This window comes from Nyctibius grandis, chromosome 3, assembly GCF_013368605.1.
Source record: "Nyctibius grandis isolate bNycGra1 chromosome 3, bNycGra1.pri, whole genome shotgun sequence".
NCBI classification, from domain to species: domain Eukaryota; kingdom Metazoa; phylum Chordata; class Aves; order Nyctibiiformes; family Nyctibiidae; genus Nyctibius; species Nyctibius grandis.
This window is the reverse complement of record NC_090660.1, coordinates 16,061,433-16,074,221: the sequence shown is the minus strand read 5'-3', so window position 1 is coordinate 16,074,221 and position 12,789 is coordinate 16,061,433. Positions and strand designations below refer to the sequence as shown.

Genomic DNA, 12,789 nt, shown 5'->3' with positions numbered 1-12,789 from the left:
CCCCATTTCTGATGTATATGGGCACCTCATATATGTTAGGAAGAGAAGAATAGTTATTGCTCCCACTTGACAGACTGGAAAACATCTGTCGTGAAACAGATGTAGGCCTATGTTCTCAACAGATAGTGTTTTGAAGAACCAGGCCACATATTGGACTGCCCTTCCATGACACTGTTGGTACTATGGTCTGGGTACTACGGACTGAGGTTCTTGAACTAAACAGGGAAGGGAAATTAGGAGAGGTGGCATCTCAGTGCTACCACACCTCATTCCATTTCTATTTAAATTAAACCCACATAGTACCTATCTGCTTTCACATCCTTATCTTTACCACCTTGCGTCTACCAGTGGACAAACATTGAGTTGTTTGCCTTGGTCAAGACATTCTGCTAATGTGCTTAAAAATGCCACACATCAGACAAAGGGAATAAAAAGAAAGGTGTCTCCCTTCCCCAACACTATCAGCTCTAACTGTCAACAGAGGAGAATGCTGCTGTGCAAGGCACCATTGATATATTCAAACAAAAATTCATTGCTTGATATTATTAGCTTCTATCTCAACACAAATGAGTCATTGCAAGTGGTTTAAGCCGCACACCACTAAGCCTGTACTACCTATCCTCATTTCTTCCAGACAGGATGCCTCATGCAAGACCTTTAGCCTTAGAGGTGGTGTTCATCACATGGACAAATACAAATCAACACACACTAGAGGTTAAGGCAGTCAGATTACCTAATCTGAAATCCTTTCAGTGGTTCTCCTTCCTCTGTGAATCAGAAAAAGTGCAACCATGAGCAGCTTCAAAGACATCTGTTTGTTGTTCGGCCTACAGCAGTCAGTCTCCAGCTTTTATAGTGAACGGTCTCCTGGGTGATAGATACAGCTAAAGCTCAAAGATCCAACAGAGAAAAATGGTACTGCAGCCTCCAGGCCCAGTATTAGACTCATCCTCCCTTATAGTTGACTTACTGTTCCTACCAAGGAGTTTTGAACCTCCCCTCTAAATCTTCCGGTGTCCCCTTTTCCTGTATTTCCCTCAACTCCTACTGAAATTATGGTTTGATTTTTATTTTTTTAATGATTATGACTGGCAAGCAAGCCGTGTAGGATTTATGAAAGGACATGTTTCTGTCTAGAGTATCTCTATTTATGGTTTCTCTTCCTCTAGAAAAAACACCAGAATACAAACAACAGCAAGCAGTGTAGGATAGTGTCCTACTTTCTAGTACAGGAGCTGTACTGAAATGTGTCACTTGGGTAGCTATATTTAAGGGTTAGCTAGAGACACAGTGTAATTACACTAAGAATTAGAAGCTAGACATGCTGAACACCAGTGAAACCTGCTACAGTCCCACAGCAGAAAGGAAGATCTTTACTATCAAAGACTGGGCTCTCATCGTTTAGTCAAACTTTGTTTGAATTCATTTTCTTCTCAGCTTTACAAAGCTATATCATAAACAGTCTCAAGTGCAACCCAGCTAGGTAATTTCAAGGGAAGGTTACTTTGACAACCAGATAAGCTGTTATTTCCCCAAAGAGCCTGGGGCAGCATGTAGTAACTCAGTTACTAAAACAACCTTGATTTGTTTAATGCTTAATCCTAGAACTGCTCAAGTGCTAAGAAATACAAGCACTATTATTGTGGGTATATACAGTTGTATTCATTTACTGACATTTCAGGCAGTTTAAGTGCTTCTCACCCCTCTTCACAGGGTATACACAAAAAATGAAGCATATAGAGAAAAGATTTAGCAAGTGCCTGTTGTCTTGCACACCATTGTAGATCTCACTGTAGGATAATAAGCCCATCAGCAAAGGAACAGGGTACGCTCAGAGCAGCGTCTGCAGGCAGTGGTCAATTAACTGAGGCAAAATGGGCAAGATATTAGTCATGCACAGTAGCTCCCTTTTAAGTCTTTATTCCAGTAATGCCTTGCAAGCATTTCATTAAAGGATCACAGAAGATGTTGCACACACATGGATATCAGCTCTTTCAGAGTAGTAAGGACCACAGTAATTGTAGCATTGGTAGCGGTTCTCAAAGCAATACTTTTTTTAGTACAGGAGCACCCCCCTAAGCAGTGTTTGGGTGAACTAAGGACTAAGCTTTGGTCGCTGCTATACTCTGTGGAGGATTTTACTTGTTTTGTAGGAGTAAGAAAAATCTCATAGGCCTTATCCTTTAAGCACACGGCAACATAAATCCCCCCTCCCTCACCGTAAGGAAGCCACACTTACCTTGGCAAAGATGCACAACAGGGTGCTGCTGCACCACTCCTGCCTGCCTGGGTAGAGGTCCATTTCCTGCTGCAGGAACCAAGAGCATCAAACAACAGCAACCCTGTAAACGCATAACTTGGATATGGGAGACAGCTATTGTCAGGGTATCTACCTGACTACTCCAAGACTGTATGTATGCTCTGGGCAGCCTTTTGAGCCATGTTATCTAGAAATCTGCCCATCACCTCTTATCTCCTATAGGTAATTGATTGCCCTGAAAAGTCAATCCCTTTACAGTTAAGGGCAGCTTAGTGGCTGTTTTGGGGAAACACTCAAGAATTTTATGCCTGAAGAGAAAGTTCAGAAGTTCAGGTTCTTAATCAAGTTCAAGTTGTTTGCTAGTACAGACCCATGTTTCTCTGCATGGACTTTTCATATTTAGAGAGGAGGGTTGAGGTAAACAGGACAGCTCAGAACCAAGTCAGATCACAGGCAGCCACCCATACGCACATACTATAGGCCCTGGAACAAGTTAAATAAGAGCTGCTGAATGGCAGTGAGGAAGGCTGCAGCTATCCTGTCAAATCAGTTTTGACAGCTTGTAATGTGGAATTCAATACTTTCTCGCTGACCTCACTACCATGTATGTCCATAAATAGGAGTTGCAGGATTCTCAAGTGCAGTGTCTTGTTTCTATTAGTTAAGGCAGCTTTCTCCTCAACAATAGATTAGCTGTTAGACATAGGAGTGTCTAACAGTGAACCCCCAATTTCCATAAATTAGCTACCATTTTAAGCTGTGCAACTGCAGTTTGCTCATGCTGCCAGATACATGGCCTGAGAAATCTTGTTTTATTTTGTTTAACCTTTCACTGAGGTTGAGGATTAAACAGAGAAGTGAAGCTACAGAAAACTACACAAGAGTTATTTGCTTAATCTAGAGAGAAATAAGGCAGAGGAGACAGTTTAGGACACAAAAAGCCTTTATGTTTGAGAAGTTAACCATTTCAACAGAAGACTCTGAAGGATTTTTGCAACTACTGTTACATTGGACAGTCAAGGATACAAAACTGCTGACAGAAGCAACAGTGGAGAGCACCAAATTAAAAAAATGCATGCTTCAGCACAACTGCACAGATTCCTCCTCTCAGTGAACACCTGCCTGCTCAGACTATACTTAACTCCTACCCATTTCGACTTTACGCCTCATCCTCCTCTCCTTCCTCTTCAAATTCCCCCTGCTCATCAGCAGTGGCATCCTGGTATTGCTGGTATTCAGAGACCAGGTCGTTCATGTTGCTCTCGGCCTCCGTGAACTCCATTTCATCCATGCCCTCGCCGGTGTACCAGTGCAAGAAAGCCTTGCGCCGGAACATGGCCGTGAACTGCTCCGAGATCCTCTTGAACAGCTCCTGAATAGCCGTGCTGTTGCCAATGAAGGTAGCAGACATCTTGAGGCCACGCGGGGGGATGTCGCAGACGGCCGTCTTCACGTTGTTGGGGATCCACTCCACAAAGTAGCTGCTGTTCTTATTCTGCACGTTCAGCATCTGCTCGTCCACCTCCTTCATGGACATGCGGCCCCGGAAGATGGCGGCCACCGTCAGGTAGCGACCGTGGCGGGGGTCGCAGGCAGCCATCATGTTCTTGGAGTCGAACATCTGCTGCGTCAGCTCGGGCACCGTCAGGGCTCGGTACTGCTGGCTGCCGCGGCTGGTGAGAGGGGCGAAGCCCGGCATGAAGAAGTGCAGCCGGGGGAAAGGCACCATGTTGACCGCCAGCTTGCGCAGGTCAGCGTTCAGCTGGCCGGGGAAGCGAAGGCAGGTGGTCACGCCGCTCATGGTGGCCGACACCAGGTGGTTGAGGTCCCCGTACGTGGGAGTGGTCAGCTTCAGGGTGCGGAAGCAAATGTCATACAGGGCCTCGTTGTCAATGCAGTAGGTCTCGTCCGTGTTCTCCACCAGCTGGTGCACAGAGAGGGTGGCATTGTAGGGCTCCACCACCGTGTCCGACACCTTGGGGGACGGCATGACGCTGAAGGTGTTCATGATGCGGTCGGGGTACTCCTCCCGGATCTTGCTGATGAGGAGGGTGCCCATCCCAGAGCCTGTGCCACCACCCAACGAGTGGGTCAACTGGAAGCCCTGGAGGCAGTCACAGCTCTCCGACTCCTTCCTCACCACATCCAGGACAGAGTCCACCAGCTCAGCACCTTCGGTGTAGTGCCCCTTGGCCCAGTTGTTGCCAGCCCCACTCTGACCTAGAAGGCAGACCAGAAGCAAGGTGCCACGTTAGTGCCCCGGGGAGGAACAGAGGTGATGCCGCTTCTCTTGCCCTGTGGGGTTCATCCCTCACTTCCATCCCCACTGTGCTGTTGGGATTCGGTCCCCCCAGGTCACTCGCATGCTCGCACTGAGCCTTTCCTGTGCACACAGCTCCTGCTTTAGGACACCTCCATTCCACACTCACCAAAGACAAAGTTGTCGGGCCGGAAGATCTGTCCAAAGGGTCCAGAGCGCACAGAGTCCATCGTGCCAGGCTCCAGGTCTACCAGGATGGCACGAGGGACATACTTGTTCCCTGTGGGAAGAACCAGCACCAGCATTACAGCCCTGCAGCCAGCATCACAGGAGCCCTGCTGTGCTCCCATCCGCCTCCCAGGATTTTGCTGCCCAGGATGTGGGGGGTGAGGTAATTTGGAGGGAGGTAGTTGGGGATGGGAACACTAAGCAGCTGTTAAAGCTGTGCCAGGATGTTCCCTGCTGTAGGTAGGGCTGGGGCACAGCCCCCACAGCAGGATGCACTCAGGACACCCTGCCTGCCCCCCCAGCAGCACTGAGACGGGGAGCTTGTTACAGAGGGGCGTTACCGGTGGCTTCATTGTAGTAGACGTTGATCCTCTCCAGCTGCAGGTCGCTGTCCCCGTGGTAGCTGCCCGTGGGGTCGATGCCGTGCTCATCGCTGATGACCTCCCAGAACTGCAAGGACCGGGGGGGTGGGGGGAATACATGGGGGGTGTCAGCGCCGCCACGCCCCCCCGCACCCCCGGCCAAAGCCCCGCGACGTGGCGCGCAAGGATTCGCCACGCGTGGGGGCGGCCCCCGCCAGACGCGGCCCCTCCGCGCCCCTCACCCCCCATCGCAGTGAGGGGTGTGGCACCGGCTCGGCGCCCCTTCCCTCTAGCCGCCCGGGACCCCCCGCAGCCCGCGGGGAGCGGACGGACGACATGGCTGACCCCCGCCGCACCGCGCCCACGCCACGGAAACCCCCCGCGTTCCCCCGTGGGGCGACAGCCTGGAGCCGCCCCTCACGGACCCTCCCGCGGCGGGGTGAGCCCGACAGTGCTCCCCAGCGAGAAGGCGGGCCCTCCCGGCACCGCTCTCCCCGGGACGTGCGGAGCCCGGCTGAGCGGGCACCGCCCCGCGCCCGGCACCATCCCGGACCCAGACCCGGACCCCGACCCGGACCCCGACCCGGAGCCGCGGGCAGACAGCCAGGGCGCCGGCCCGTACCTTGGCACCGATCTGGTTGCCACACTGCCCGGCCTGGATGTGCACGATCTCACGCATGGTGCCGGTATCCGACGCTGCCCCGCTCCTGCCTTCGCCTCCCGCACTCGCCGCTGCAGCAGCCGCACCCCACATCGCCTCTTAAATGGGGCGCCGTGCCCCGCCCCGCCGGCGACGTCATGCTGGACCGGCGCGGAGCCAATGGGCGCGCGGGGGCGGGGCGGAGCTGCGGCATTGTCTCCCGCAGCGGGGGCGTGGCGTGGCACTGGGGGCGGGCCCGGGGGCGGGGCTCCCTGGGAGTGGCCGCCACGCGCGGGTGCCGCCGCCCCGGTTCGCCGCTGACAGCGGGGACAAAGGCGCGGGGCGCGGCGGTGAGGCGACCGCCCCGGGCCGGGGTATCAGCTCGGGGACCCCTTTCCCCGGCCAGGGCCCCGCCCGCCCCAGGGCTTTGTTTGCCGTCCGTGTGTGAACCGGCCCCGCCACCGCGCTACTGGCGGCCGCCGTCCCTCCGCCCTCCCGCGGCCGCCGCAGCCTTTTGTTCCCCGAGACGAGCAGCTTTCGCTGCCGCAGCAGCGGGCGTTGCCGCGGCGGGGGCGGGGGGGGGAGAGTCCGGCGGCTGCCACCGCCCCCGCCCCCCCGCCGGTGCCTCCGTTCACACGGCGCCGGCGGGAGAGTCCCCTCCCCGCGGGGGCACCGCGCACCCCCCGGCATCACCAAGCGCCGGTGATTGCCGCCCCTCTGCCTGCACATGCCCGCGCCGCCGGTCAGGACCCGGTTCACCTACCCCCGGCAGGACGCGGGCGGGTTCCCTCCGGCACGGGCTGCGCCGTGTAACCTCTCGTCCGCCCACCCTGCCCTACACCCAGCCGCCCCCCGGGCGGTCCCTGCCTGCCGCTGCCCCGGTGCCGAGCTCAGCTTTTCTTTCTCCGCCTAAGAAGGTCGGATTTAGTTCCCGCAGCTCTGCCAGGACCCGCGCTCTAGCCAAGAGACCGGCTCCGCGCTGTCCCCCGTCTGGCTGTGGCCACCGGCCACCCTCAGCCAGACAACAGACACGCGGGTGCTGCCGCACAGGGCGCGGGGGCTTTGGGGGGTATTTTGCCCTGAGCTCTCCAGCAATCGGGTCTTGCAAACTCGCAGCACTTTGCAATCCGCTTCGTTGCGGATTTACACGCGGTGAGGGATGAAGAAAGGCGAGGAGCTGAAAAGGGCGGGGGGGGTAAGGGGGGGTTGGACATGTGCGCCCCAGAGGTGCTTTCCCCGGTTTATTTTCGAGCATCCCGGTAGGGCACCGCCGTCATTACAAGGACCGCAGAGCCAGCGGGCAGGGCACATGCCCACGCCGCCGGGGGAGCAGGAGGAGGTCGAGGGGAGGAAGAGCACGGAAGGGCGGCACGGTCCGAGCGTCCGGGGCCCGTCGGTGCGGTCAGCGCGGCGGATCGCCTCCTCGCCGGTACCGCCGGCTTCACACCGCGGTTTGTGTGAGCGTGTGCGGCGGTGGGAGGGTGCGGCTCCCCCGAGAAGCTGCCCAGAGCCCCGGCAAGGGCCGGCGGGCTCCCCGCGACCAGCGCCGGGCGGTACCCCCCTAAACCGGGGTTTAGTGACCCGCTATTTCCAGGCTGCAGCTATTCTAAATAAATAGGTAAAAAATCATCACCATTTCCAGCACATATTTCTTCCATACACTCCTTCCTTTGTTCTACCCATGTGCCGATCCCCCTAATCTTTCTAACCTCGTTTATGCAGATCGATCACCTTGCCCGTGGGTCACTCGAGATCTGATTTTACGTTCTTCCAAGGCAATCTGCGGAACAACCCGCTCTCGTCTGATTGATATGCCAAAGCATCCACACTTCCCTTTTGTTCGCCTTACGCGGAGAAGTAATCCCAGCTCCAAAAGGGGATGCTGGAACACACACTCTCAGGTTTGTCTCTTCTGTAGTGATTTTGAGAAAAATAAATCTGGTCACTTGCACTCCCTGTAAGATCTGGTTTTACTGATTTAAGCCAGAAGCGATTTAATTATTTGGTTGACTATGCTTCACAAACAATGTGTAGCTTTAATTCCAAGCGAACATTTTTTTGTGGCGTGTTAACTGTATAATCAACATCCACGTCTATAATCACTTGTTTAAAAATAACTTGCAGATTAGCAACTCCAGTGGACCCCTGATCGCTTTCAGGTGGTGATTCAAAGTAATGCCAGCCTTTCCCATGGCTGCGGTGGGTGTGCTCCTGAAAACACTGTCACAGCAAAACTCGGTGACAGCAGAACTGGTGCAGAATACAGGTACTGTGGGTGCTCGCTACTGTGATTTCCAAGTATTCTGCATATCATACAGTGCATATTAGTTACTTACTAGAAGAATTATTGACATTTCAGCATGAAAGGAGTAGCTGATTCTACACATCCTCCATACCTACGTTAAGCTCATTCCTAACAGCTTGAAGCTTCAAAGGAAGCCATTTTAAAATCCAATTCAAGGAAAACAGATTATTAACACCGGAGGAAAGACACCCACCCCAACTGCTTTATCTTAAAATAAATTCACCGTTTTGAAGGGGGAGTGGAGGTTCAAGTATATATTCTGTATAGAACTTGTTGAGACTGGCAGAAAAAAAAAAACATGTGAAATGTTGATTTCTAATATAAACAGCTGCATTACTAGGGGATGAGGGAAGAAATCTAGGTCTAGCTAAAGGGACAAGACCCTTTAGAGGTGACCAGCAGCCATTCAGATCACCTTAGGACACTTCAGACAAGGTCCAGCTTAATTCGAAGGTAAGCATTTGAAACGGAGGGTTTCCCAAAGATTCAGTGTAGCTGAAATTGCAAATTACGTGCTGGGAAATATTCATCTGGTAGCTGCCGCTGCCTCTCTCTCCCCAATCTGTATTTGCCTCACATCGATGTGTTTGTGAGCGCAGCCCCTGCCCCAGCCCTGCCGGCCCTGGCTGGATTCCTCCATGCCCAGGGTCTCCTCGGCAACAGCTCCACCGCCCCCCCGCCCCCGGCAGAAAGGAGCTGCACAAAAAAGAAAGGAACAAAAACCACCCTGCAACGTTTTCTCTCGCCAGGCTGATTTCCCAGGGTGTAAAAGCAGCACGGCTCTGGGAGGGCAGAAATGGCACCAGGGCGGGTGAAATGCCGGCTCATGGGTTTATTCTGCAGCCATCCTCACCGGACATACGAGAGGAGGAATAATATGACCTCAGTCAAGAGTTTGTTTAATGAAGCTCAGAGGATCAACCCTGTTATATCTAATGTATCCTCTCCCTGCCTCGCTTTCATGGTTCCTGTCCTCCCAGCTACACGGCTGGGTGTGATTGCTGTCAGAGCCGCTGCCATAAGCTACTGAAGTGTTCACTGATGAAAGTCTTGACTCCCTTGTAGGATGCATAAGGTTGCAACATCCAGCTAACAAAAGCCTTAAGGGAAGGACTCAGTCATTTTACTTTATAATAGGAAATATATGCTTTTGTGTGATGTACTGCAGCACAGCTTGTGGGTCATTAGGTTTTTCCTAAAGAGAAACTTGTTCTTCCGTTCAGAAAACATGCACCCATCCCGTGGCTCAGCATCCCGTTTCATGGGTCATGTCCTTGTCTGTGTCTCCTCTCAGAAGGACGTGAATGTCTTAAAGATCTTGAAGTTACATCCACACCCCCAAGAGTGGCACCTAAGCTTTCCGCATCTTGAGGGGCAGGATGCTGTTGTATATAAAAATAGGAAAGAAGTCTGGACTTTCGCAAGTTGAGGTCCTACACCACAGATCAGGCTACACAGTAGACGACCTGCGTCTAAGGAGGCTCATTAGGTCACTTAGGGCAAACCACCATCTCGCTCCTCAGTGTGCATCATTGTAACTCAGAGGAGGACCAGGGAGGGACAGGCTGGGTACATTTGAGAGGAATTCAGAGTGGTGCCAACACAGAGGGAATATTTTGTATCTATGCAAAGAAAATTTTTGTTGGGAGTCTCCATTTCTGCATGCCTTCTTGGTTTTTGCATATGGGTTGCTTGAAGGCTACACCAGTGGCTGGACCAACCTGTGCCAGCTGGTGGGAAAGGACAAGAAGAAGACAAGGCTGGTAGCAGCCATGACTGTGTGCTGTGACCCTCGGTAGCCTTGCCCCCAACAAACATCCTGGCTGTCACATGGCCCAGCTGCACAGTCTCTGCCCAGGCTCTGAGAGAAAATTGCTAAGCTATGGGAAAGTCAGCAGCACAGCACCACAGCCGGTAAGAAAAGGTACCACTGCAGGCAGAGAGAGGACTGTAGGAACATGATTATCAGTAAGTCAAGGACAGGGGAGGATCGACACCGGCACAGAAAGCTCTGAGATCCTAAAGGAAGAAAACAGGGAGGTGGCAGAAAACTGCAGTGCATCAACTCTGAGGACATGTTTGTGGGAGCAGCAAAGGCCAGCCCGCCTCCCCCTGCCCGCACCGGCCCGGCCAGCACACCCACGGCTGTGTCTGCCCGTGGGTGAAATGCCTAAACCCCAGAGCTCGTCAAAGCCAAGACGACTTCAGGCTGCGATACCCATCATCAATGGCGGTGCGCGCCCAAGTGCCCAACAGGATGCGCAGGCAGCGAGGGGTGGCCACACCATCGGCAGCGGTCCCACACCAGCCCAGCTGCTGGGTGGGCTCTGGTCACCCCACAAGCCCCAGTGGGTGAAGCCCGGTCCATGGCCATGCCGTAGCTGCAGCCCCCAGGCCGTTCCCCAGGGCAGCAGGGACATCCCTCTGGTGCTGCCGCGCTTGCCAGCGGGCACTGGGGCTGCTGCCCCACAGCCCCCAGTGGTGTGGCCCATCCTAGGATGTCCCTGGCCTTGACAGGGGTGAAGCCAGGGGCTGTGGTGCAGCCATCTGGGGCTGCTATGCATCCTCCCTGCATGCAGCTTCAACCAGACCACAGGATTTTTTTTTTTTTAATCTTTTACTGCTGCTACAAGCCACGGTTTCTACCAATTAGTTAAAAAGATGTGAATGTTTCAGTTCTGCTGAGAGCACTGACTGCACCTACCTGCTCACCAGTTACTCATTATTAGACAAGGTGAGGATTTGCTCTAGTGAAACAAAAGCCAGAGCAAGGCTGTCAGCCAGAACACTGCTCACCACCCTTGGAAAGGAAAACCCCCAGCCTCAGATTAAGGAGTCTCACTGTGGCACCTTGTCAGCAAAAATTACAGCAGTAAGAAGTCCCTAAGGAGGCTCTGAGGGTCACACTGGCACCACGCAACACCTTTCATGGGCATAGCACCGTGCGTTGGGAACTCGGTCGCCCCCGAGCACATGCTGGACCCGTCACAGCATTATTTCTTGTTTCATCTCATTCATACTGAGGCTTACGGGTATGCCCTTACATGAGCAAATAATAATAATTCAAGCACCTATTAATATCTCCAACCGTATTTAATAGATGAGAATAGAAACCACAGCAGTGCAAGAGAGATGAAAAATGGTTTCCTTAATTAAGAAATTATTGAATGATGAGAAGTAAAGAGCAGGTAGGAAGCGAAGGGCAGTATTCCTGTGATCAGATGAGAGCGCTGATGAGAAATTGATCCGCTCTCTAATAAATATGCTTGCCTGGCCACCAAACATGGCAAACTGCTGCATGGATGCTGGGGTCTCCGAACCAATGATGGGAAAGCATTTTGATTCCTGTGTGCTCTGCTTTCCAGGCATAAATATTAATAAGGTTCCAGCCTCAGCGCTGGTGCTGATGCAGCTGTTTCTACATTCATGTGGAACAAATTCAGTAAATGCAAAAGAGCAAGGCATGAAAGGAAATATTCACTTGCTCGTCTGAGTTATTCTTGAAATCTGGTCTTCGTCCTTTCTTTCCTAAGCAGGATTTTTTTGTGTGTGTTCGAGTTGAAATGAGATCGAGCAAATTTGCATCGTTTGAGGATCTGTTTGCAAGTGGCCGTGTCAGAGGGTAAAACCACCCTCAGACCCTTGTTTGCGGTCGTCAGGTCAGAATCTGGAACCGCAGTGATACAGAAGCCACGTGCCTAGCAAACACTCCTTTTTTGCTTGGAGCCTTCTTGGTTAAACATTATTTCTTTCCACCCCAAGGAATCATCCTTGAAACCCCGACAGCAACACTCTGCCCTGCATCGTAACCAGGTCGAGCTCCTACTGAAGCCATTGTCTTCCTCGGCCAGCTGGGATTTGGTACCTTAAGGAATCAGGAGTCTTTGTAACCCGACTGAACAAAGCATTTTTTTCCAAGGTCTTCTGCCACCACCCTGCTCTCTCCTCCCTGCAGTAATATTGCGGCTGACAGTGCTGCTCGCTGCAAGGAAGACTGTGCTTGTCAACTCGTTAACACTTTCTTTTTTTTTTTTCCTTTGCAAAAGGCATGGTTGTGCAAATGAATTGTAAAGCTCTTATCAGGCGGCTGCTTTGGCTGCTCTCAGGTGCCTCTGAGACACATCTTTCAGAAGACTGGAAAGAAAATAAGTATAATTTCGAAGGCTGAAAAAAAACCTATGGTCTCAGATCATTCATAGGTATAGTAAATCTCTGGTTTACTGGCAAAGAAAATGACTGTTCCAAAGATTCCCCTCTCCCGGCACCAGTTGCCCTCCCGTGTTGGGCTGGAGGGAGATGATCTGGGTGCCCAGAGCTTGCAGCTGAGAAAAGCAGGATTTGGGGGAGCGCACAGGGCTCTGATGTGCCGTCAGTACAGCAGCACGACATCTCTCCTGACGGCAGGATTTACACAAAGGCTTTGATCATCTGGTTTATTACAGCTGGAAGCATCCTTGCCAGGCTAGGACTGGCAGCAGGGATGAAAACACTGCTTCCGGCCCTTCCTTCCCCGGTACTTTAAAGGAATCCCTGCCACTGGGGTTGCGGCAATGGGGAAAAAGTGGCAAAGCTGGGGTGTGGTGACACAGGGCCGCTGTGCCGGCACTGACATTGTCACCCGGCGTGAGCAGGGTAGGTGGGTGGCAGGCGCTTGTAGGGGAGCAAGTTAATCTGTGCCCCGGGAGCTACATGGTTTTTACAGGCTGAAGTCTGCCCTTTGCAAGGGTGGGGATG

The 12,789-nt window shown here is 52.8% G+C and overlaps 1 protein-coding gene across 1 annotated transcript; it reads right to left on the bottom strand.

The window, feature by feature from the left end:
• Positions 1-3,276: 3,276 nt before the first annotated feature.
• LOC137660854 (tubulin beta-2 chain) lies at positions 3,277-5,826 on the bottom strand. The gene is made up of 4 exons (XM_068395985.1): positions 5,733-5,826; positions 5,090-5,198; positions 4,690-4,800; positions 3,277-4,480 (listed from the first exon to the last, which is right to left on the bottom strand). The coding sequence occupies exons 1-4, from the start codon at positions 5,787-5,789 to the stop codon at positions 3,420-3,422; spliced, it is 1,338 nt and encodes a 445-aa protein (XP_068252086.1). The 5' UTR covers positions 5,790-5,826; the 3' UTR covers positions 3,277-3,419.
• Positions 5,827-12,789: the final 6,963 nt, after the last annotated feature.

Bases quoted from the DNA above. Each gene is read 5' to 3' on its own strand.
- LOC137660854 (XM_068395985.1), bottom strand. From the start codon at position 5,789: ATGCGTGAGATCGTGCACATCCAGGCCGGGCAGTGTGGCAACCAGATC. The intron at 5,199-5,732 runs GTACGGGCCGGC...CGGTCCTTGCAG, and splicing joins GCAACCAGATCGGTGCCAAG to TTCTGGGAGGTCATCAGCGA. The intron at 4,801-5,089 runs GTAACGCCCCTC...TTCTTCCCACAG, and splicing joins CTACTACAATGAAGCCACCG to GGAACAAGTATGTCCCTCGT.